The sequence below is a fragment of the Agelaius tricolor genome, unplaced genomic scaffold (assembly GCF_023055355.1).
Source record: "Agelaius tricolor isolate 1412-34295 unplaced genomic scaffold, bAgeTri1.0.p SCAF_5, whole genome shotgun sequence".
Classification (NCBI taxonomy): Eukaryota; Metazoa; Chordata; class Aves; order Passeriformes; family Icteridae; genus Agelaius; species Agelaius tricolor.
Window position 1 is genome coordinate 52,140,184 of NW_027269265.1, and position 26,649 is coordinate 52,166,832.

Sequence of the window (26,649 nt, forward strand, 5' to 3'; positions counted from 1 at the left end):
TTGGAGAAATTTCATGTGTTAATTTAAAATTTACTCTTCAAATAAGGTTATGACTCAGGTTCTTTATTTTCAGAATAAACACAGCAATTACCTGAAAATTCCTAATTGCAGTGGAAATAAGTACAGCTTGCAATTGAAAAAGAAACTGCTGACTGAATTTCACATTTGAAGTAAGTCCACTGTTCTTTGTCTAGCTCCCCATCAAACCTGTAATATACCTTTAGTTCTGCATTCTACCCCTGCCTTGTCTTCTGCATTCCCACCACACATTTCTCTGTTCCATATTTTCTCTCTAATCTCTTATCAGTTTTCTCTCAACCTCTCAGTTACTCCATGGGGTTTTTTCAGTAATGATGGGAATTGTTACTAAGATTACTTGAAGCTCCTTACATTTATATTTCCACACAGACCAGCTAAATAAAGGGGGAAATAAGTGTTTAGCAAGGAGAAGTTTTCTACTGAACATACAACACTGACAGGAAAATCCCTAGAAATGACCTACAAACACCCACACAGCGTTTAAGTCAGAGAATTTGCTGTTTTGTATCTCAATATTATCTTGGGGCTGGGCATTTTAAATGCTCAGATACTTTAAGACATGTCAGTTCAATATACCCACTCTTATTTAATCCCCATTTTTCCCCTGATACAAATACTACATTCCTGCACTGATTTGTAAGAATAAAAGATGTAAGAATAAGCAATTTTTTTTCTATGATACATTCAGGACTTCAATTTTATAGACAAATTAAGTATTTAGCTCTATTTATAAAAAAAGAGGGTTTTTTTCCATATCTTCTTTAGAACATATTTTCTCCTTGTGTTAGGAGAAGGTTTTTTTAATATACTGTAAGAAGGAGAGGCAACATTCTGCTATTTGACATGAAATATATACAGGGTCTTAACTTCTACTTATGGTCCAACAATTATTTTAATACATGTAAGAGTTACAAGAACAAGCTGCTGATAAAATTCTGTCATGGCTCTTAATGTTGTGGGTGATTCCACTTCTGAGATTTCTGGATGCAGAAATATTGTAATAACAGTAAGTTATTATAATTATAATTTACTTTTAAAGAGAAAACAGCTATAAACCATTTCTCTGATAGAGGTAAACAATGTAGTAATTATTGTTGTCTTAATCTCCATAATACACGAACATTTGAAACCTGATTAAAGCTGTACATGTTTCTAATGTTATGATTAGAGAAACTCAGCATTCTGGAGTTGTTTTTAAAATTACCATGGTCCCACTGAAGTAACTCCTAAATGTATTTAATAATCTTACAGATCTATCAGCTTTCCTTAGTTTCCTAATACATTTTTGGTTTTTTAAATCAATTTTTACTTATCCTGAATGAGGAATACAACACTCCAAAGGTCCTGTGCTGGTGATGGCTACGAGGTTTTCCTGCAAACCCTGGAATGCCTGAGCACACCTCCCATGGGAGCAGCACTCACCTCCTCTTACACAGGGTGCTGGGACACAGCTCCTCACTGGGCTTAAAAGATGTCAACTCTAGAAAATCATCCTATTTTAATTATAGTTAATAAATTACCAAACAGCTTCAGAAGAAAAATAAGAGAAGCTTCCTCACTGACATCACTTGCATAAACTCTGTCTCCCTAGAAGCAGGGAAAGCATCTGCCAGATGCTGCTATTGTGAAAGACTGATTTTGCATTAATAATTCAGCTGACACCTGGAGAAATTGGCATAAACAATGACTTTTTATAAGATGATGCAGTTCTAATTTAGGAATCACTGCTTCATTTGTTTTCTCTGGATCTTTAGTTTAACCCCTGATATTTAATGCATGTACTGGCTCTTGGTAATTTTCTTACTGCACCTAGAATATGGATTCTAAAGGTTAAAAGTACTTGGAAAGGACCAAATGTTTGCTTCCAGTTAATGGGTAATTTTTTGAAAACTGATCATACATAATATATTACACTTCAGGGTTAAGTTGCAATTGGATTCTGTAGTTGTGTAACAATTTGCACAGAAACCAATGAAAATTAACAAAAACTTTCAATTACAGATGTTGAGAAAACTTATTTTTTATGATAAATTCATATGAAATTTCAACCAATAATTTGACTTCAAAATCAATTTTCCTAGAAATTACAGCCACACTGTTAGAATTTGGTAACTCAATACTATGAGTTAGAAGAGTTATCATTAGAAGGATAATCTAACTCTAGTTCTAGAAAAGTTACTCAGAATTTCCTTCTCCATGGGACTGTAGGTCATTCAGCTTACAGTCAAGTCTATATTATCAATATTAGACTGATTGTGCTTCCCGTGCCCTGTCTTGGATGAAGATAACACTGGGCAAAATAATTATAACCTTTCACAGCCTTATCTTTCCTCAGAAGAAGTTACTGTCTCCTTCAGATGGACAAGCTGAAGTGCTTCTAATGGTCTTTCCCACCAAATTTTCCCCAGCATTTTGGCTGGGAGCTGCCAGGAAGCCCTGAGCTCTCCACGAGAGCAGCAGTGAACAGCTCCTGATGGGCAGCAGGAGGCACCGGTCCTGCCGGCACAGCTGCACCCAGGGCACACAGCTCAAACCCACAAACACAAAATGCTCTTCTCTCCAGAAAATGAACCTGCTCATAACCTGTGTATTTCCTAAAACAGAGGCAGATACCTGCTGAGTGACTGTGCTAATTCACTTGGGGGGAATTTTGGAAGGAATTAGAGACGAGACCTCTGAGTCATTTTTGATGATGCAGTTTATTTTTTTTTATCTTCTACATAGGCAGGAAGAGTGAATTTGGCTCAAATCATTACAGCATCGTTCAGAAGGTCACAGGACCCTTAGTTACAAGACCTTTTAAGGAGTTATTGACCAATAAAACACTGCCAACAAGGATATTTATGTTTTTGACCCAATCCTTAAATATTCTGTCTTATGGACCCATGCTGCAGTGTAAGCTTTCTTAGCCAATCATGTTATGACACACAAATCTACAATACTGCATTCTAAACTCCTTCTTTACCTCTGTAACTACTTTTATTCTTTCTATCTCTTAAACTCTAAAACTCTAAACTTCCCTTTACTCAGCTGAATGTGTCTCTGCTTTACACTATAAATCCACATTCTTGCTTCTAGCACCTAAGTTTGGAAGCCCCTTCCAAGGTCTCAGATCAAATCCTGTGTTTAATTCTAAGCTTTGGCTTCCAGGCTCAAAGTTCTGAGAGTTCCTTGCATTTTGGATTCCAACAAGTGACAGGCACTGAAGCTGCTCCCTAAGGTGAATTACAAAGGTGAAGTTCCTGAATTTTCCTGACACATTCACATGTGTGCAGCCTGAGGCAAAACTGCACCTGACAGTTCTCAACAGCAGGGATTTGTCCCACTTTGCATTTCATTCCAACTTTTAAAGGTGGAATGACTATAATCCACTATTCCATGTCCTTAGAACTGCAGATTTTGTTAAACATAACTTAAAGAAAAACTATGAAGAGAACATGGTCCATTCTATTTCATGGCAATAAACCCAAATCCTTGCATTTAATTTTTAACTTTCTTCTGGATAACCCATTTGTTTCCAAAACCTGTGTCATCTCTGAATCACTTGAGAAGGAAATACTGCATGGGCATGTGAGGATAACTTTCTTGTAATGACAACTTTCTAAGATTTATTACAGTAAAACTGAAGCAAAGTGTTTCCAGGGGCAGAAACAGGATGTAGGCTATGTCTACATTAGCAAGAAATCAGAAGGAGCCCAGAGTAGACAGACTGAAGTAGCTGCTGCTGAGGTCCCTGCAGCCATTCCACACAGCTGTGGCTTTACCTGGACTGGATTTAGTCCAGTTGGGTGGATGACTCCACTTTACATTGATGACCCCAATGGTTTTAAGCTAAGTGACAAATCATTGGTGCAATTTCAAATTCTTCCCAAAAAATGTAGTGCACATGCACCAGAACAGCATCAAAACATGGTAAGGGGAGATGCTGGAAGGATTCCAACTCCAAATTTACACTACTGCTTAAAATCAGAGGTAGGTTTCCTCCATTCTACCAATGGATGGTGTTATCCAATCAGCCAATTTAAGCTTAGAGAAGACACCTGAGAGCAGAGAGAACACAGCACCATGACCAAGACAAATTATTGATTTACAGAATTGAGTGAACTACCAGGCAGATGGCTTTCAGAATTAGAGCACATGGCAATTTTGTCCTGCTGTAGCCATTGCAACCAAGAATATGGGTTTTTTCCTGCTGCAGAAATGGAGCAATAGCCCTAAGCCTATTGTAAGAAAAAGTGTGACATTCGGGCAACTTAACTTATTTGAACAAAAAAATGCATTACTGATTCTCTTTAGAGAAATCTCCCAATTTCAAATAAAAAACAATCTTATGACTACAACCACTGGGAAATGGATGAAACAGAAGATGTGACAAATATTTCTAAGGTTTTCATAAGGGCAGTGCTGTAGCAATCAATGCTAATTCCAAGAATATGGTTTATTAACTTCTGAGACAGCAATAATGATGGCTGTTTGTGTTTACCACTGGGACACAAGCAAAGCTGGGGATATTTTCCATAACATGTTTTTCACTCCTCTTCCTCTAAGCTCATTCATTATCAATCTCACATAGATATATCTGAAGATTGCTTTCCATTGGTTTAGCAAATTATTTAATCTGTGGAGTTTTCTTTGGGTAGCAGAGTAGGACCAACTCACAGACTGCTCTTTCATGCAAGTATTCACTATGAATGTGTGTTCCCAGTAAAAAGGCTGGTGCCGTAACAGTTAATTTTCTGTGATACACAGTCATCCATACATTTTAACACAGGTTAATAATGTCAAGGAAACTTTCAGCTTTTTCAGTGAGAAAAATCAGAGAAGTAGGAAAAGAAGGACACATGTACAAGAGGAACTATGCAAGAAGCCCTTATTTTTGCATACACAGAATCTCTGCAAACAATTTACATTTAGTGGTTTGAGATGGAGAAAGGGACAGACTTCAGAATTAATCCAAAATGAATATAATCTTCTTAACCTAATTTCTTCCTACACAACACAACTGTTGGTGTCCATCTTCTTCTGAACATGTACTAGACATAAAAATCAGAACACCTCAGAATCCCTGGTTTATAGCTGTCATTGTTCCCAGAACTGGTGCAGTACAAGGCCTCTTCAAGGCTCATCATCAGGCACAAGGAATTAAAAACTGTCTAGTCCAGGTCCTAGAAACCAGGAATAAAGGGCTCTAAAAGCCACTCATAGCTTAAAAACCTTTTAACTGAAACCTCTACATAAATAACCTTAATGGAGAAGTACCACCGACCATCCCTCTGAGTCTGCTTTGGGTCAGTCTCCTCTGTGCATGCCAAAAGAGAGTAACTCCAGTGTTACCTGCCCTCTGGACTACCATTCCAGCTCTTCTTGGGGTGAAATCCATCCACTTTATTAACACCTAGGGAATGATGTTACTAACCTTCTCCCAAACCTGTACCCGTAACACCTGAAATACTGGAATAGACACATTTCTTCATGAAACCTTGTAAATGGAAGTTAGAGATTGGCTCACCTGATGCACACAGTCTAAGAACTGCAAGAAAACAGGAGCAAATCCACTCCCCTGGCAGTTGAGGGTGAGATTGCTGCGCTGGCTGAATTTATGGCCAAAGGAGAGCCACTCCTTCTCCACCAGCATTCGGAATCCTTCCAGGGTCCTGTAGAAGGGGTCACTGAGCAACTGCACCAGGGACACCACCTGCATCACAGGACAGCATATTCTGGGTTACCACTGACAGAAGTCAGGGGAAACCTTTAGCAAATGAATGCAAGCATTCAGTAATCTGTTCATTGTTCAAGAAGACAAAGGCTTTCCTATAAATTCAATGACAAGTATTTTATCACACACATTTTTATGAAACAAACCAAATATTCCACATGAAAAAGCTTCAATTGCATTGAGACTTTATGGTATCTGTAGAAGTAAAACCTAAGCACCTACACACTTGGGAGGTGGTTACAATGTTTGCTACATTGAAATTATGTTTGAAATAAAACCCCTTTTACAATAAACATTTAAAAGATAGTATCTACTACCTCAGCAAAATAAGCATAAAAGCACTGGTCCTGAGGTTGACTTTAAAGGTTTTGCCCCAGCCAACTGCAGTCTGTTTTTATACACAGCATCTCAGGAGATTTTAAAATGCAGCACAGCCTTCTTGCACTTCCAGGCATGTATCTCTCCTCTCTACTCTTCATTTCTTGGCAATGATTCCAATAATTATGGTCACACTCTTTTGTGTGCTTGTTTACCTGGTACTATGATGCTGGGTGCACATGAAGGTTTCATTTACTAGAATTATGGATATCTGTGTTTCTCTTCTGAATGATGAAGCAGCAGCATGGACACAATGCATCGATTAAATCAGGCAGCAGATCTTGATTCACCTAATTTACAGTTTGAGGTGATCTGCCCTTGCAGCAGGTGTTACAGGCACTTTGGCACAAATTCAGTTTTCTCCCCGTGTGGTCTCTTAACATTACTTATGGAAATTGAATGGAAGACAATAAATTTCTCCTGTGTTTAAAATATACAGTGTTTAAAATGATAAATGAACAGTTGTGGTAACTTCTGGCATTCATTCTTACACATGGTCAGGTGCAGGAATGCAGATCTTACATCCAAGCCTTAGAACTGTTAAGACCATCAGGACCTTTGGAATGAATTAATTTTAAGGAATCATGTCATGAAATAAATTGCAAATGAATGCAAGGGTTCATGCATCCTGGTTTCTTCTCTGCTGCCACAACACAAATTTATTCATGTCATACCAAATTATGTGTCACTTATGTAAAAAAGTATTGCCTGGTGTTTTTTCTTAATATTGAACTATTTCGAGGTTTGAATTGCAGCTTACTTGAGCAGTAATATCCCAGCCATCTTCCAAACAAACCATAACAGAAGAACCATTTTCCAGGAGCTCAGAGATGATCACACCCAGTTGCATTATCCTGTGAAGCTATAAAATATTATGAATGAGTAACACACTCTAGATAAATCTTCAGATAATATCAATAAATAGAATATTTTCATATTTAAAAATGCATTCCTGGATCCACATACAGAGAAATACATTGATGCAGCTGATTAGGCAACAATAAAATGCAACAGCCTAAGGATTTCCATCTGAAATACAATAAAACTAAGGGAAGTTTTGAAGATAGGAACTTAAAGCATTAAAGCCAATGAGTACTGTAATAAACTAGCTGTCATAAAAAGGAGAATGGGAACAACACAGTTGACAGATTTACTGGAGAGAAATTCCATCCTGGGCTTAACACTAAAGTAATTTCCTGTGAAATATTAAGATTCCATAAAGTCACTAAGTACTTTGATGGGAGAACCCATGCAGGATATTTACAATATAACTAATACCCAGTACCATGGAAGTTGGAAATTATTGAACTGAACAATAATAACAACAACAGAGAAACAGTTTAGATAGTTGGGCAGACAGGCTAAAATATATGAAAGTGGACACTTTAATATTCATGACACAGTGATGCTAAAATAAGCAGGTTAAAGAAGTTCAGGTCAGTCTGGGTAATTTTATATTACTATGAGACTTCACATCATTATTACTAAAAAGAAAAATCTATATGATGATTTTACCATTTTTGCATACTATGACAGCACTCTTGGTAAACAACATAAGAGGTAATACATAAACAATTCAGTTTTTACAGCAGAGTGAAATTGTTCTTTGTGCAGCACTGAATATAATCCAACCAACAGAAGCAATGGGAAAGATGAAAGTCTGAAAGAAGGAAGAAAACAGTACAGGAAAACAAACAAAAGATGGTAAGAAACACCTAAGATCATGTATGAAAGGAAATAAGTAAGTTCAAGAAGTACACAAGGCACAGGAAAGTGAGAAGAAAATGAAATTGAAGAAAACAAGAGCAAGTTGCTTGGTTGTGCAACCAAACAACAGTTAAACCTTAGAAAATTTATCCTTTTTCATGGCAGTCTGGCTTTCTTCCTCTTAAAAATCTGATTAATATTGCTATGGAAATTGTGATAGAAAAACCTTGACTCCTCTGAGCATTCACATAGCCATTATTTAGAAAAAAAACCTAAACCCAAACAGATTAATTTTCCTGCAATTTTTATAAGAAAAGACTGAAAAGAGAACCACTTTTAAAACCAAGCTTGTTTATTCTTCTGTGCTTTCTTAGGCAGTAAAACAGAAGAGAGGCTGTTTCTTCCCATCTTTAACGAGGAAACTGATATGCAATCTGGTTTTACAGACTCATTGTTAACAATGCAAACCACTATTTTTTAAATTTGTGTTCAGGGCAGTGTTCAATTTTCCTCTATGCATTCACATTCTTATAAAGAAATAGTCCATACAGTGTTAAAATCTGTAATTTTAAACTTCTATTGCCCAGAAGAGGAAAGCTTAACACAATGAAAACATTTCTGAGATGACAGATCTATGTTCTTCCATGGGAATAGTAGAAAATGTGCCAAATCAGTCATAAATTAACTTTATCAGTCATAAATTAGCTTTATCACGTAAGTCAGATATGACATGATTTAAACCACGGAAATGTGGTTTAAATATAACAAAGCCAGTGTGTGACATGATGTCCTAGCCCTCAGCAGAGTGATGCACCCAAAGCAAGGAATGATCCTCTGAAATATGCCAAAAGAGAGAAGCCCAGTGTTATCTGCCCTCCATCCCTGGGCTGCTGCAGGGAACAAGTTTATTTCATTAATTCAATAGTGAAATTACAGTAGATTAATTTATCTACACTTATGAACTTGCTCAACCACTCTGTGATGGAAAATATTCACATGCTGAGGAAGTCAGGTCTTTTTCATGCTCTCCCAACTTCTCCCCTTCCTGCAAACCTCGGTGGGCAGCCCCAGCCATGAGCAGCTCCTGCTCTCAGCCCAGGGAAGAAGCTGAGCCCCTCCTTGCAGCACATTTCAACCAGGAGTGCATTTCCTGATCTGTGATAAGTGACAAGTTCCTCACAAGTATTTCCTCCTTAAGAAATCAGCATAATTCTATTCTGCTTTCTGTGATTAATTGCATTTGAGAAAAGTATATTCTGCAGGGGTTTCCAGACATAACAAGCAGCTGTTAAAAACCATTCACTGTAATTAAAGTGCTTTTAGATTCACAAAGAGCTGGCTTTCCCACATCCTTCTTAATTTGAATCTTGCAAAGTTTGCTCCAGTCTTGCCTTTGTTTGGTGAATATTTATGTAAAGGAATATGAGATAGGGAAATAAAGGTACAGATTCAGAGAGAAGAGAGTAACATACATAGAATCCTCTCTTCCCCATATCCCACAACAGATATTTGCTTGTTTTTTAACTTGTGCATATCAAAATCCAGGGTGGGAACACATAGGAAGAGTCAAATATTACTTTTAAAATCAAAAAGCTCATTAATTATCCCACACTGTCTTTTTCTGATTTTTATCCCACACTTTCTTTTTCTGATTTTTAAAAAATATAAAATAAGAAAAATAATTTAAAATCAAGACTATGAATGTATACAGATACAGTCACCTCTCCTTGTGTGTTCCATGTTATAAAACATAAATTTTGTTACAAAAAAGCCTCCCCTATTTGTAAATATTATGATGGCATTAAAATAATAGTAATGCCTGTGTAATGCCAGAATAGAGAGCATGCAAAGAGCCTACAGTGAGCAAAGAGCAGCTGGTTAGAACACAATAGTCCTCTGTCACAACAGCTTGGAATTTATTTTGTGTGAGCAGCACTGCATGTAGATTATCAGAAGTACCTGTCAGATGAATTACCTGTGGGAACCACTCTGACTCCCCAAGAGCTTTGAGGAATGTTGCCTCAGAGTCAGTGGGAATAGTGCTGGGAACACAAGCTCTCATCAGCTTTTTAAAGCTCGCCTTTGTCTGCCGGATGTCACTGAATTCAACAGGAACAAATTCACAATTCAAAGCAAAATCTAGTTTGAACCCCTGTATGAAAAGGACAACAGCAGATGTAATTTAAAAGGGAAGCATATTTTTCACTGACAGTCTCCTTAAATCCTAAAGCCTTGCCTGCTTTATTGCTAAGTAATTAATTCCTCATGAAAAATCGGTGTAGTTAAACACCTGCCCAGGATAATAAAAAATATAATAAAAATCCTTGCAAAATGTACCACAATAAAGCACCCAACTATAACCATAACAGCAGAATGTACTGCACAGCAGCCATATTCTCAATAATAGAATTATTCTAGCAGTAATAGTGGTGAAAAACCAAAGTCCAGTTCTGTTCAGTTCCTTATATACAACACAGTGTACTTCCTTTAACATTTTTAAAGCTAATCAACAATAAACAAATAAAAATGAAAATATCTGTGTGGATGACATATGAAGAATGCAGGGCACATTTTGGGAGTTCAATAAAGCAGAAAAAAGTAACCCCCACACCCAAAAAGCAGCCCCATAAGTGCAAAGCAGCTGAGTCATCTAAACCATCACTGGGCATTGAGGGAGTTGTTTGGCTGAAGTACCTTGTTCAGCACAGAGCAGCAGCTGGATGATTTTCCTAGCAGAATTCCTCATGTTTTATTTAACTTACTGCATTCAGCAATAAGAGAGGAGGACTGAATTAAGAGACCAAGTTAGTTGACTGAAAAAAACCCCCACCAAACCCCAATGGATTATGATGAAAAGGATAATATGGAGAACATTACTAGGAAAAACAATTCTCATGTATGAAGCATCACTGAAGATGTGCATGCCAAACTTTTGGAGTTTTCTTCAAAAATTGCTTTCATTGAATTAAACTTGGCCTGCAAATAATCTTCATTAAGCTCCTTCATAGAATGCCAATCGAAAATGCAGGAAAGTGAAAGCCTGGTTTTAATTCTGTTTATACTTTGCATGGTTCAAAAATAAATTCAATAACTCAACAATGGCAAGTGGTAATAATGCATGACAAAAGCAACTGAGGAATGTAGCACCATTTCTTTAAAATGTTGAGTATTTCTGTTTGCCTCATCAGTTTCTTTCATGTGATATTTAGCAGAATAAAGCAGTAGTTTCTGCTACACAGCTGTAGATGCATGACTGAACTCTTCACTTATTCATTAATAAATCAAACAAATAGAAACAGTCATTATTAGTGGAATATAGTAATTTAATTCTATGTAATTGATTCATTATTCTGGTACAGCATGTATCCTCCACCTCTTGACAGAAAATAATTTCAGAAAAAAATGAATAATGATGTGTTTTCCTACTACCAATAATGGGGTTTGGACTTTTTGTATTTCAAAAAATACTTTAATATTTTATGTATGTTCATATCTTGAGTAAGAAAGTAGAAGAAACCAGGTTTTTAAATCTTTGAATGTAGAGATTAAAAAAAATCTGAAAACATTTTCAGAAAACAAGTAAAACTACTAAGAATTAGAGGATACCTGTTTTTCAAACAATTTCGAATTGGTTTAGATTAAAATCTATTTGATAGATTTTCATCTAAACCATTAAAATCTATCAAATAATATGTACAAAACTGTAGACATCATGGTCCTCTCCATGCAATCAAATCAGGAGTTCTGGGTTGGCTTTATTCTCATCAATTTGGCTTTGTGTGAGTTTAGTGCTGCCCACAGTAATGAAGGTTTCCTTCTCTTTTAATTGCTTCCCCAGCTAACAACATTTTGTTTCCTTCATAACAGATTTCCATGTTACTTTGAATACCAGTTACTGTTTGTAACAACATGAGAGTAATTAAACTCAACCAAATAAAAACTACATTAAACGTGAAAAAAAATTAAATTGTCATTACCCGTAACTGAGATTTTTCTCCAAATATGTAGAGGGCTGCTTGTCTTCTCAGCAGCTGGCTTTGCAGAAAGGAGCTGCTGCTGTAGGGAGGGGGATTATCCTTCCCTGCAAGCCTTGCACCAACATCAATGAATGGAGTCTGAGTGTTGATAAATCGGTTGCTTGAACGAAGACTCGCCCATACACCTTCATAAGGATGAAGAATATTTAAAAAAACATTTTGTGTGAGGCACTGGAGATCATATTTACTTACATAGATGCTTAAATGTGTCACATGCACATTTAAGGACATAATTAAGAGCATGTACTGGAAAGAAATCGATTTGTAACAGAAATTGTCAAAACCATCCTACTGCATAGTTTAACCTCAGACTCTCATCTAACTCTGCTTTCTACTGTAGAGAAAAGGGTTGCTATGATATCAGTGACACAGTGAAAAACCACAATTTGCAAATAGCAATGTCCATGTAAGTTCAGGGAAATGAAATTTCTAGAGGGACAGAAATCAGGAAAGTGCAGAAATCCCAAAGCTGGCAACAACGTGAAGTGCAGTGGGATGTGGAAGCAGCAATCCTTGAATGGTGTGGCATTCACATTCTCTGAACAGAGAGACATAATTCTCTCTCTCAGGGTTCTTTCCTGGAAAAGCACAGAGAGAAGAAGAGAAAGCAATTCTTATCTCTACTTGCTGCTCCTGTTGTTTTTGCTCATGCAGAATGTGTTAGGAAGATTGTTTACCTGAAGGGAGTTCTTAATTGGGTTCTGGTGATGGTTGTTCATATTCATTGGCCTATTGGGTCAAAGCTGTGTCCTGGCTGTCTCGAGACAGTCACGGGTTTTTCTTTAGTGTGTAATTTAGTATAGTATAGTATAGTATAGTATAGTATAGTATAGTATATGTATCTCTTTAATATAGTATAATGTAATATAATCTATTTTACCAAAGCAATTGTTCAGCATTCTGGATCAATGGAGTCAGATGCCAATCATTGCATTTTACTACAGAACAGCATCACCCCAACACCCCAGCAGCACTCTGACTCTGCACAGTGTACATCTGGCTGCTGCAGCTCCACTGGCACTGCCAGGAGGGGAAATTCTACAGCACACAGCCATGCTCTCATCTCATCATGCTTGAGCAAGCTTTGGGGACTTTAACATAAGAAAGTAGGGGTTTTTAATCTGATTTTTAAAATCAGATTGACAAGGCCTGTTTAGTGCTAGAAGAAAAAACAAGCAGTAAATATTTTTCTGTTTCTTGTACCTCAATTAATAACCAGGATTTTGTGAGATTGTTTTTGTGTGTGCAATGTGAGGCATGGGAAAGGTATTGGATTCTCAGAGTATGAATAGCACTACTTGAAAATCAAATCCCTCAAAGTACACTAAATTTGGCATCTAAATGGCAGTGTGAAATTCTTTATCCTAATATGCAGTAAATCAGATTATCAGAAGAGACTCTTGTCCATAAATCTGTGAAGCAAGATATCCAAAAGAGGCACCAGAAATACCTCATAGTACTAGAAATTTAGATACTGTAGGACCAACACCCACCCCTCTTCAGGAAAATCCAACAATGTGCATAGTTAACATTTCTTGCACACAAGAAAAAAGATGTAGATAACAGTAAATTCCATTGAGATAGCTCAACCAGCAAAATAATTTTATTCTATTTTTTAGAAGCAAGATTGTGTTTCTATTAAAAAATAATTATGTACAGTAACTCTTAACAGGGACTTGTCTGTACAGCTTAGCTTGTCTGCCTGTCTGGCTGCTAGTCTGAGATGTGAGGAGATGAACTGCAGCAACTGAGAGTGGCTGGCAAGGAGTTCTGGGCACTAACACCTCTCAAAAGCTCCCACTTCACAGCCAGCCACTTTTATAAACACCTCAAGCAGTAAAGGAGGGTGTTTAGTACAAACTTTTATTCCATGTCTCAGCTACTACATGTGAAATAATAGAGACTTTAGCAAGCAGAAATCACAGATTTCTGTGATCTCTTTAATAAGAGAAAGAAGTTCTTATTCATTTGGCATGAAAAATTTCCAACACAAACTGCTGGCCCCAAAGATGAAGAGTACAAAAATACACAGTGACACTTTGGAGCATTTCACAAATGCACTCATCATCAGCACTTGTGGCACACCAAAAGCAACAAAACTGGCTACAAAAACATGCAGATGAAAATGCTTGCCAGCATGGACAGCAGTGATTAAAAGGCACAATTATGTTTCTACTGTACTTTTGCCTAGTACTTTATTTTTGTTAGCAGTAGCTTGTGTATTACTGTATTATAATGACTTTCTGATTTGACAGTAATCCATTTTCCCCTGTTCATTAAATTAATAATAACTATGGAAAGAAATTCATTGACTAGATAAGTGTTTCTTAGCTATTTTCCTAAATCAGTAGGAATACTAAACTCTTTTCCAGAACTGATTTCTAGCTGTTTAAAATTTTCACACAGAAATTTTTCTGTATATGACTCTGTGTTACATCACAGTCACTGTGCATACATTCAGTGGGCAAAAAACCTCCAAAATGTAACAATTCCACAACACTGAGCCAAAACCCTCAAAATTTTGTTAGTGCAGAAACAAAGCTTTCTGTCAGTATCACTTTAGAATGAATTAAGACATAGTAGCAGCAGATGGGAGAAAAGAATGGGCTTTCAGGACACAGAATACAGTACCTTGGTGGACTCTTTCCTTAGTTGCTGATTTGGAATTGGAATGAGTGAAACATTTATCTCTGTGCCCAAGCACTGGCAGATAACAGTAAAGACAGAAGGAGGAGGAATGGAATGCACATTGCAGCGAAACACATTGCAGGAGAGAAGAAAAGGGTTACTTATTAATTTCCAAAGATCTGGGATATATTGCATTTCTTTATAGTACATGATTTATCAGACAGCACAAATCTCAGGCATCACAAGACAAAACATCAATCAAGCCACAAAACCAATATAAAATGGGAAGGAGGTATCCATTTATCAAACAGGAATAATTTCCATTGTCATTGCAATAGCTTCAGACATGTTGCAAAGCCACCATGTGTTTTTCCATAATTATAATACCAAAGGAAATGTAATGATTAAATCATTCTGTTGAATAATTTATTGAAAGTTTCTATCCAGCTGAAAGTTAGTTTAATTCAAAATCCCAACATTAATGCCTGTTATAAAGAGCTGGTTTAGTCCAGGGACATTAAGTGTAGAATTTGATGGACCTCAAAATTAAAGCAGAATGCAAGATATTAGTTCTGTACACCTGCAAACATTTTTAAAAGCTTGTGTACAAGTATAGAATTTAGAAAACATGTAATAACTACCACAGAAAGAGATCTTCTCTCCTCTTGCAAAAATCACCATTTTCTGTGGGAGCCTTATGTGTTTATCAGTGCATTTATCTTTGGCCCAAAACCCACATCAACATAATTGAGTCCTTTTAATACAAATATTCTATTAAACCATACTTAAAATGTTAATGTTTCCTGCTTTGGAAATAATTCTCTAAAATTTGGAAATAATTCTCTAAAAAGTTTTTAATCATAAATATCCTACTATTTCTCCAATAGTGGTAAAATATACTGAGGAAACTTTTTATTCTGCTAAATGACACAGCAATGCCAGGTAAGAAGTGCTGCTCTGAAGAACCAATTTATGCTTACAAAGGAAGGAAGAGGAAAAGCTCTAAGTTTTGAGTGAACTTACAGCTCTCATGAAAGTATCAACCAAGAAAAGTTCAAAGAATGAAAATATATTATGAAAAATAAGTATTTGACCAAATATTCCAGATCAAAACCAACTTGACTGAGCTTTGGGCAGATGCTTTGTGACAATGTTCCAGATAAAGTAAAAAAAATCCTACTTGACACAGACACAAATATTCAGAACAGCTGATGAGTGTTCAGAACAATGATGGTTTAAAAAAATTAGAAGTACTGTTCACGCACTGGAACATATATTCTAACTTATCTTTCAAAATTATATGTATTACAAATACATTGTCTGGCACAAAAAAATAGAAAATGTAATTTTCTACTGGTGTATCATAGCTGAACCTGGCTTTTGAGCCTTGGGATGTGTGATAATAAACACAAGGAAAGAAAGGAGTGGTCCAGAATCCAAACCACAAAACCACTGCTATTGTATTTTGCACGGTGTATAATCCATAGCTGCTTGCTGCTTCACGTGTGAAATATATCTAGCTGAGAACAAGTATGAGGAACTTTGTGATAATGGATTTGAGAACAATTTTAGTGATTTTATATACTCTGTGTATTTTTAAATTTCTTTTAAAAGAATTGTGTCAGCTAATCTAAAACCCCCTAGTGTTTACTTCTCTCCAGGGAGATATTCCCTTTCTCTGTTCCCTCTTCCCCTGTCAACTTCTCACCTTCCCCAGGGCTCCCACTGTTCTTGTCAAACATTCTCATGTTTCAGCAGAGTCCTCCTGTGTCCTGCTGAACTGTGAGCAGACACCTTTCAGACACACAGGGCAGGTGTGGCAGAGATCCAGCAAGACACAAGATAACTTCCCTGCCCTCCTCCTGATTACTGCTGAAATTCAGCCAAGGGACTCCAGTGTCCAATAAAACACCATGGCTGTAACCTCATTCTGCCTTCAGGCTCCTTTTTTCTTCTTTGAGCAGCAACAAACTCATCCCATCACACTTAGCACGAACTCTAATCCTAGAAACCAGCAGCAGTTATTTCAGTAACCCCTTTATCTTCAAAGGACAATTTCCACCCAGCACCAGGAGAGCTTTCCCTGACTTATCTGCAGCCCCTTCCCTGGCCCTCAGCACCCCTGTGCTGCACAAGGGGATGGAGCAGAAGCAAAGCTCTGCTGGCAGCACTGCCAGGGCTGCAGGGCTCAGCCAGGCTGGGCTCAGCCCCATTCATTCACCCCAGGGTTGCAGCCCCCACTGCCTCCTGCCCTGCTCAGCCCCAGCTTCCTCAGCCACATCACCTGCTTTATTCACCTCAGCTACAGCACAGGAACGACACAGAGAGCACAGAACATAAACAAAACTCTCACATAGGAAATATGCATTGACTATGATTAATGAAAATGCACAGAATTCCTGTGATTCATGAAAATTCCCCAGTCTTTGGTGATCCCCATGTCCTCTCCTGCCCCATCTCTCTTCCCTTTTGCTACAATTCTCACATCACTTCCCTACACATCCCTGAGCATTTTCCTTTCTCCCTCCCTCTCTGTTATGCCTTCCTTCGTTTCCATAATCCCATCCCACCTCTTCTAGATTTTTTTTCTCTACAAAATATTTTCATCCTTCCCCATATGAGCTGTAGGTCTTGCATCCCACAAGAAAATTTAGGTTGCAATGAACCTCAGCAGATAAATGTAAACCTAACAAATTACAGATGCTAAAAGTATCAAAAGAGAAGAAAAACAGCATTTAGATTCTTAGAAATAACTGTTGAAGGAGCCTTCATGGCTGAAAGGTAATCAATCAAATATAAAATGCTCTCTTTTATGGAATAGATTCATCCCTATTTTAACAAACCTACATTTAAGAAATTTGGTGAACTAATTTATGTACATGTTGCACATAAAAAAAAAATCCCAACTTCATCAGACTAAAGGTAGATGGAATCCCCATAATAGAAAGAAATGTTCTTGTAGAAATGGCACTGATGAGCCCCTGTATCTAGGAATAAGTATTTCCAAAAAATGCACTGTATTGCCTTACCTACTACACCTGGCCACATAAGTCCTTACTACTTGGAGTAAAATTATTCACAGATTATTTGGAATGTTATAAAGCATCAGCAAAGCTTCAGACACATATTGGAGTGATTTGTAATTGCAGATTCTAAAGTCTATAGAATTCTTATATAAAAATATGCATTTTCAGGCCATACATAGACAAATTAAAAACATGAATGAATCCCAAATTATTTAGAAACATAATCCCTATCTGACTGCTTAATTTTTCACTAATTCCAAATGAAACCAACTTCATTTCAATGGAAAGTAAAGGATTTGAACAGAAATTAGATAATATTGTGGACTGAGGCCAATCTAATTTCTGTTTTGTTGTTTCACAGAGCAACAAACCAATAAAGAGTATAATTATTTTTATTTCACTAACAGTTTTCATCATTTATTACTTCAAAGAATAGACTTTGAGCTAGTCTTACTAACCTCCTCGAGCAAAGCTATTGGATAGATTTACATCCAAATGTCCTGGCACTACCTGCTTAAACACAGTGGACATTCTTGAAGCCCTCGTTTCAGTGCCTAAAGTCAGCCAAAAAAAGAATAGAAGATTAAAAAAAGCTACAGTGTTAACCAGACTAATACTTAATATGACTGATTAAATGCCCTTTTTCACCCAATACAGCGGATTCTTGCCAATTTTGTACTTTGGATTTAGTTTTTAACACAAATGCGTACATTGGCAACAGTATGGAGGTGTTAGATACAGCTAAGCAATCAACATATTTTACAATAAATGAAGCAAAGCACACACACTTTGGGGTGGTGTTACTTTACAAGAAAAGCCACTGTTTGGCAGTATTAGGGCAATTACAACTGAGTAAGACAAAACAGACACAATTTCAAGTCACACAGTCCTTCCTGACATGTTGGGGTTACCCTCACCTAAACCTCACTAGGTTTCATCATAAAATAACTGAAATAAAACATGGGTTATCTTCTTCATAGCTCCACCTAGGCATAAATCAAAGAGTGTCTTTTGAACTAATTTTCACTGCAAAAAAAGCTCTATTTGGGAATTACATTAAGTAGAAACCCATTTTGAGTATGTAAAGCATAAAGAGGCCTCTATGCCTTCCATTGCTGCTGCAGCTAAACAATGTTATCTGTTCTGATCTTGCAACCTCATACTTCCTCACTATACAAAATAGAGCAGATTTTGCCTCATTATATAAAATAGAGCAGATTTTGCATCCTTTTAAATCTGGTAGTCTTTTATTCAATATGCAGTTTATGCTTCATTAGTTATAAAAGAATTTACTGCCAGATTAATATTGAAAAGTATTTCAGGAAAGATTACAAATATCCTTTACACAGAGAAACATAGTCACTGAAACTAAGAGTGAACAGGCTACCTGGAAAGCCTAACAATAAAGAATTCCTATGGAACACTGAGCTATCACTAAATCAGAGAAAAGTCTCAGCTGAGCCAGAGCAAAGCCCTGTACAGAGGAGTTTTACCTGGAGACAGAGCAATGGTTGGGCTGACAGTGAGGGTGTTACTGCCATTCCTTTTGCAGTGGACGGATATCACATTCAGCAAGGCTTGCAGGTATTTCTCCTGTTCTATACTGCTTGAAGATTCTAGAGAAGTGGGGGCTAGAGTCACAAGAAGAATGGAATGCATTAAAAAAGAAAAATACAATTTGTAAATACACAGAATAAAAGGCTTACTGTGTAAAGCAGAGCATTGAAAATGTCCTGGTTTGTCTATCAAAGGTTCAAAAAGCCTCTCCTCTGATGACAAGCTGTTTATCACTTGGCTGCACAGCAGGATCCAGCAGTGTTCTCTTGCATTCCACACAAAGCTGAACTTCTGAAACTTTCACCTCATGGTCACTACTTAAAACATTCATCACTAGCCATAACATCAGCACAAACTGAGCAAAGATCATGCAGCTTTTCCTTCAGACTCCAAACAAAAAGTAACATTTCTAAGGTTGTGCTGCTTGATAGCAAAATGTGCAGAGAACAGACAGAATTATTTCTTTAACAAAAGTAAGTCAAAACCATACTCAATCAGTTCTTCCTCATTCTAGAAAAGGGTTACGTACCTGTACTTGGAGATTCCTTGGGATACAGTGCCCATGACAAAAATTAAGAAACCATTAACAAACACAGAACCCTCAAAAATAAGAAAAACAAATAATGCCAACCATTGTGGGATCCCAAAAACCCTCAAAAAAGAGAAAAACAAATAATGCCAACCATTGTGGGATCCCAACCATAAACTCCACCCATTGCATCCAGGTGCAAAGACCCAAGGAAAGGAGATGAAGCTCAGGTCCTGGGCCATAGCATGATGACAAAATAGTGTTCAGTATCAATGAGTCAGTTTGGGTTTTTTTTCAAATACCAAACAAAATTTTTGGAATTCCAGTTTATTGCAGCCATCTTTGGACTTACTGTAGGGCAAAAGTTTCATAGCTGCTTAAACCAGGACTTGGTATCTTGCTCACAAGAGCCAACATTTGGAATAAGAGACGGAGTCAAAGAACTCGATTGAGCACATTTTGACAAAACACAATGGTAATTTGTAAATAGTTTTCTCCAATGATGATCCAATCAGATTCTATGCTGGAGACTAATAGACAGTCAGCTAATTAGCTGGAGGTGGCAAAAGAAATTTCAAGATAGAAATTAGTATCTAAATTGAAAGTCCAATTAGGAAGTGATGATGTTTCCTGCAGGATACATCATGCTGTTTCTTTCTGAGCAAGTGGAAAAAGCCTGAGCAGGAACATTATTTTCTCTTCTACTCCTAAGCAGGATTTACACACATCCTGAAATCTACTGAAATGATCTCTGGGTCCCCTAGCCCTTGAAATAATACTACAAAAAGTCAATTTAGGTCTTAACAATTTAGTTAAATTAAAAGAAATGAGCTGTCTAAATGAAAGGATAATGTCTATACCACTTGCACTTACAAAGGTTTATTTTGTGAAGAGTATTGTGTCTATTTTAGAAAACAGCTCAACTTACATCAAAGTCTGTCATTGGACCAAGCAGATACCAGAATTAAAGACTGAGGGCAAAAATGTCCTTGTGATGTTTAGAGATGGAAAATCTGTCCCTTCATCCTCAGCACAACTCATCCCATCACAGCAGCATATAGAGGTGACTCAAAGCATTGCCCCTACCAGCAATGAACTGGGATTTCCATGAAATCACCACCTTTCACGTGCTGTATCCCATGGGAAGGTCACCACAGAAACATGGATCTAACAAAAGATGGGGGATGGAGATCCTGGTAGCAATTTTATCCCATTTAATTTTGTTTTTGTCTCAGGAAAGAAATGCATTGCTTAGTCCTGCATTGCTAATATGTACTTTATATGCCTGGTCACAGGTTGCTCCATCTTTATCTTACAAGTCCTGTTACAATCAATAATTCAGCCTGAAGCAAGATAACTGCTCTTGGATAGTGTTACTACATCCAAGATACATAAATGTTCCTTCCATAGGGTAGCTGACCAATAAATGCTAATTTAGGTGTAGAATGTCATATTTAGAACTAAAGTGCCCTGGAACAGAATTCCCAGAGAGGTCAAATTCAGAAACCAACTTGCAGGAACATTTCAAAAGATATATACTCTCCATTTCATATCTGAACATCTGTTAATAATCTTTTTTTTTTGGATAGATGTTAGAAAATACAATTCTGTGGCACATGAAGTTTGGTTCCACACAGAAATTAAGTACTGTGCATAATTTCTCAAAAAATATGTTCTGTGCTTCTTATATAACACACTGACCTCCAACTATGCTTTGAAAACTTGCGTAACACACCACGTAACAGGAAATCACAAAAATGTTCACCAAGTTCCAGCAGGCCCCCCTTGTTTCTCTGTATCAACCCAGAACTGACCAATAAAAACCTACTCCTATTTAGGAAAGACAGAATTTGTCAACTTGAATTTAACTTCAGATTCTCTTTGTCCTCTCAGTTTGCTTCACAACACTTTTTCCATTACAGACTTCCCTTCACTGCACACAACTCCTGCTGAGACAGCTGTGTACAACTACCTTTGCTGATCACTTTTGTTTCAACAGGCTTCAACTCCATTAAAAGTAAGATAAACACCCTAGAAATATTCTCCAAATTCCTTGCTGTGCCTTCCTGAGGGAAGTCTCCATCTTCTTCACACTTTAAAAGGAGCAGTAACTCCAAAAGCAAGTATCTGTCAGACACAGATATTGTCAATCCATTTATCTACTCCATAATATTCTGGTGGAGAATATGGCAATGGCAATATAAAAGTCTATATAAAATATAGACTTATATAAAATTAAGTTAGAATTATATAAACTTTATATAAAGTTAAGGAAAGAAGCCATCAGAAAACTACTTCAGAAAACATCCAAGTGTTTGTCTTTACATAATTTTGAGACAATTCCTGCAATAGTCTCAAAAAAGGTATTTTTTCTATTTATTCTAGTTGTACCAGGTTAAAGATGCCTCATCTGTATTTCAGCCAGGACAACCAATATTAAATCAGCTGAGGACTAACATTTGAATTGCCATGCCTGGGATTCACACCATAAGGATGTGGGAGAACTGCCATTAGCTTTGGCAGCTGCTGTGCCAACTACTGCTGGTACTTCACTGATTCATTCTATTAATCCTTTCAACAAAAACACATTATATAAATTTCAGTTCATTGCCCTCATTGCTCATCACTCCAACTAAAAAATGTTCCCACAAAACACTGAAGAGATACATTCAATCAGTGTTATAGCAATGAATATTCAGCAGATAATCAGTGATTCACAAATTAGCCTTAACAGTCAGTCCAGATACTGTCTAACATTAGTAACATTTTTCTAATATCTTTGAAATAATGAGATTTTAAAGGTGCATTTGACACACACAAAACCTCAATATGTCTGATAAAATTGCTCTTAAAAGTAAGAAAAACATGGGTTTCATAAAGGTATTCTGTGAAGGAAAAATTATGGAGGGCTATGTAAAAATATTTAAATCATAATCTTCAAATGACTTTTATGGCACTTGTAATAAGTGTACAGTATGCTTCTTATAGGTTTTGAAAAATTCTACAGAACACACTTGAATAGAGTGAAAACTTTTACTCACCTTTTAGCCATTACTGGGGAAAAATGCAAACATAAACAGGACATAAGAACCTCTCTGATGCTTTAATGAGTTTTTGGTACTCCAATTCGACCTCACATTTCCTTTTCCTCCAAAAAGAAAAATTATGGCCTAATTCTGGAATAATTTCTAAACAACTATCAGTTTGATTAAAGAAAATACTGACTCATTCTTGGCATGAAATTAACTCTGAAAAAGCCATTAGCATGAGATGGAAATCCAGGCAGTCAGAAGAAGTATCCTAAACACTGCCTGTGAATGATGGAAGTCGATGAATGTTATTTCCAAAATTAATGTTACCCTAATATTATACTCTTCTGAAAAACTAAAACAAACTATTCTGATAAATCTTGTGTTGGTCCAATCTCTAAATTATTCATTCACATTTTTTGAACTGCTTTCATACCATTCAGGATTTTGACACATGGTCACTAATAACATCAGATAACCGCTTACACCCTGCGACTTCTGGTTCAACCAAATCACTGATTTTCCTCTGGCAAAATCACCATTTCCACGTGAAACTCCTCCTACAGAGAGCCTGGCTGCACCAACTCACCCGTGGGATGTGTGTTCTGGGATTTGAAGAGGCCCACCACACTTTTCCCATGGAAGCCCCCAGACCTGAGGAGCAGAGTGCTGTTTTTGGTGTTCTTCCAGCACACCACGGGCAGGCGGTTGTGGCGGTAGCAGCGAGCCACCCTCTGCAGGCTGCTGTCCTGCACAGACTGAGGGACCACCAGCAGCCCAGGATAGCTGCATGGACAGCAAAGGGAAAAAAAATAAAAAAAAAAATTAAACAATTAAAATTGCTTTCAAAATGCTCAGCAATAAAAATAACATTTCTAAAATTACAAGCTGAAAACACGTCTTAATGAAATACACTTGAACTGTCTTAATGAACTTAATGAATAGCACTTTAAGCCTTAATGAAATACACTTTAACTGTTAGAATGACTTTTATTTTTAAAGTAATTTTTAGTCCAAGCCTAGCAAATACATTAAGCAAACTGCATTTTAAATAGAAATTAAATTATGAAAAATTTGTAAGACTCTCATTACTAATCACTTTCCATTTAAGGTTCCATTTTATTTGGTAGTATTTTTCTTCTTAGCACATCTCTTATCTATCACTATAATAAAGCCGTATTTTTAAGCATGACAGAAAACACAATTTTGAGGTACACAGATGATGCAGTAGTTCCATTTTGAGAATTGTATATGAAATATGAGAATTGAAAGGAAAGAATGTTAGATTGCCTGAAGTATCACAATGAAAACAATAGTCTTTCGTTTATGGAAAAATATATTTAAATTTTACAGTTGGAGTCCTTGGAACAGAGTGCTTGACACTGCATTTTTGTGTTCTGTTAAAACATTGCAATGCACTAAGAGATTAGAACATTCACTGATATAATACTTTAAAGATAGCAAAAAAAGCAAGATGGTAGTTTTGTTCATGTTAGTGAAAGAAGGATTCAAACAATATGAAATATAATTTTCTATTGCCTCCAAAAAATAAAAAATCAACTTAAGTGCCAATTTCATGTGTTCAGAAGAAACTAAGATGAGGAACAAGAAACAGCTGTTACTAGATAACTGCTTAGTAGAGAACTTTTATTCCCTCTACAATATACACTATTTCTGCAAATTCAATTCTTGGACATTTATTCAACTGCCCTCAGACAAAATAAATGTACATGCTATTTACAGTCTACACAGCAACCACAGTAATATAGCAGTAGGTAAGCATTTATATACTGAGATCTGTAATTCTTTCAGATACTAATTATAGTTAAAAAAAAGCCTAGAGAGTATTAAAAACTCATGGTTTAGGGGAGGAAAGGGTTGTCCACATAATGTTCAAAGCATAATGAAAATGGACAGATTTCATGCCTTCATCTGCTGTACTCCATGGTGACTAAACAAAACCAGTACTCTAGACAAGTCAGAAAACAAGAAAGGATCTAGTATTTTTCTTCTGTGCCCTTCTTCCTGGCAATTCCATTGTCCATAATGAAAGCAATGACCAGCCTAAACTGGCTCTAGAGAATGCAAATGTCTTCTGATATGACTCATGCAGATAGGCTTTTGTATTAAAAGTAATTTTTGTGGGCAGTGTCAGCAAACTACATCAGCTTTCACAACAAAAAGAAAGGACTTAGTAACGCTGATGTGCTAAAACACAGCATGTGACTTTCAGCACATGACAAACTTTGAAAGTAAATACTTTCATGAAGTGAACTCTAATACACATTTTTTAATTTGAAGAAAATAGTTATTTATAATTGCTTCTGAAGCTTGCTTTTTTATTTCGGAACAGAAGAGATGCTAAATGCAAATACATTAATGCAGCTATACATACAAGTGTCTCTAGTTTCAGCTACTTCAGAGAATTGACAAACTCACCTCCTGCAAAGGGAATACATCCTGTTCAGTGCAGTTATTCTCAAGTATTCTGTTTTGGAGCGAGAGGAATTGGTGCTGATGGTGCCCAGCCCCAAACGCTGATAGTCTCTGAAGCAGGCTCTTTCCACTAACTGCTCCATGGTTGATTTTTCTGATGCTTTCAGGGTACCACTGGTGTGCAGCTCACTGTCATCTGAAACTAAAGGGAATAATCTTATTGGGGAGGCCAGCAGTTACACAGCAAACAAGTTTGTGCTGCCCTCAGTGATGAATGGCAAGGTCCAGGACATGCAAACCACAAACCCCACTAAATTTATAAACACTAAAATAGTATGTTAGTCAGCAAACCTGACTATAGCACCAAGTTACCTACTGGCATGGCTGACATCTCTCTAGCTAAAATCCTAGAGAAAGTTATTCACATATTCATTTGAACTGAAGACAGATAATATTTCTTTACCAATTTACGATTTCTTTACAGAGTCATTACACATTCAATATGAAAGTGAACAACACAATGTTTTTAAACTATCTTCAGAAGAGGTAACAATCTTTTTAAGGCTTTAAATGTTTCAGTGTTGTAATTTCACAAGAGATGACTGTTGGGTTCTGAATGTCTCAGTTTCAGTGTCAGGCAGCAGCTTTCTTCAGCCATGCATATCAGCTGCCCTTTCCAAAGCAGAAAAAACTTCAACCATGAGAGATAAAAAACTATGTCACAAGTTCAAACTACTCTGAAATTCAAGTCAAGCAAGGTCTTTGTACAAAACCTGCCACCTGCCTATTAGTGACACTTTCAAGCATTTCCAAATACTTCTGAGAGCAGATTTACTGCTCACAGCACATATCAGTTACTTGCTACCACCTCAAGCATTGAAATATGTGCATATGAGACTTATTTCTTCATGGATGAGGCACTGAAAAGTATATGAGGATTTAAACTTAAAACAGGACTTCATAAAAGTGGAATTTATTTAGAAAATAAAAATTATGCTATGATTAATATTTCACTGGCAGTAGACAACATTCAGAATTTACAGAAGTAGTACCTCTGATTTTTTTTCCTGTACATCTTAAGCATAAAAGCTAAATGAAAAAATTTCTTTCCCCTTTCAGCTACAGAAAAAAAAATCTTTATTTTATCTAAATAATAAAGTTGAACACTCTGGATCTCCCCTCTTTTTCCTCTTTTTTTCATATTTGTCATGGTAAGAAGAAGTCACAGAACATCTGAAGTAGGAAGTGCACTAATGAGAAACAAATTTAAATGAGCTTTAGAAATAATTCTTTTGGGTCATACAAAATCTTGGTATTTAACATTTTAGAATGAAAAGCTATAACTGACTCAAGATGAGGGTGCATTTTGTGAAGTATTTTTTCCTAAATGGATTTTTCTCTCATGAAAGCAGGTACATTGGTGATCAGACTTGGCAAAATACTCTCCTGTGCATAAAAAGCTAAACATAAGAACTCCTATCCATGTCCTTAAGCTGAAGAGGGAGATGAAGACATTTTGCTGCCTCAAGTTTAACATGATTTATTTGATTTTGAAAAGCTAAGGAAT

General features: G+C 36.7%; 1 protein-coding gene across 6 annotated transcripts in view; it reads right to left on the reverse strand.

Annotated features, from left to right (window-relative positions):
• Positions 1-26,649, reverse strand: part of SBF2 (SET binding factor 2) — a 232,184-nt gene that overhangs the window by 13,397 nt on the left and 192,138 nt on the right. For 2 of the 6 annotated variants that reach the window (XM_071427961.1, XM_071427960.1), the window contains exons 26-34: positions 25,086-25,284; positions 23,236-23,432; positions 19,025-19,162; positions 17,990-18,085; positions 14,509-14,580; positions 11,818-12,002; positions 9,816-9,992; positions 6,894-6,995; positions 5,549-5,734 (exon numbers count right to left, since the gene is read on the reverse strand). In XM_071427961.1, the coding sequence (XP_071284062.1) occupies positions 5,549-5,734; positions 6,894-6,995; positions 9,816-9,992; positions 11,818-12,002; positions 14,509-14,580; positions 17,990-18,085; positions 19,025-19,162; positions 23,236-23,432; positions 25,086-25,284 (1,352 nt within the window). The remainder of the gene's footprint in view (positions 1-5,548; positions 5,735-6,893; positions 6,996-9,815; positions 9,993-11,817; positions 12,003-14,508; positions 14,581-17,989; positions 18,086-19,024; positions 19,163-23,235; positions 23,433-25,085; positions 25,285-26,649) is intronic. The other 4 variants (XM_071427963.1, XM_071427962.1, XM_071427964.1 and 1 more) reach the window with 3 other exon arrangements.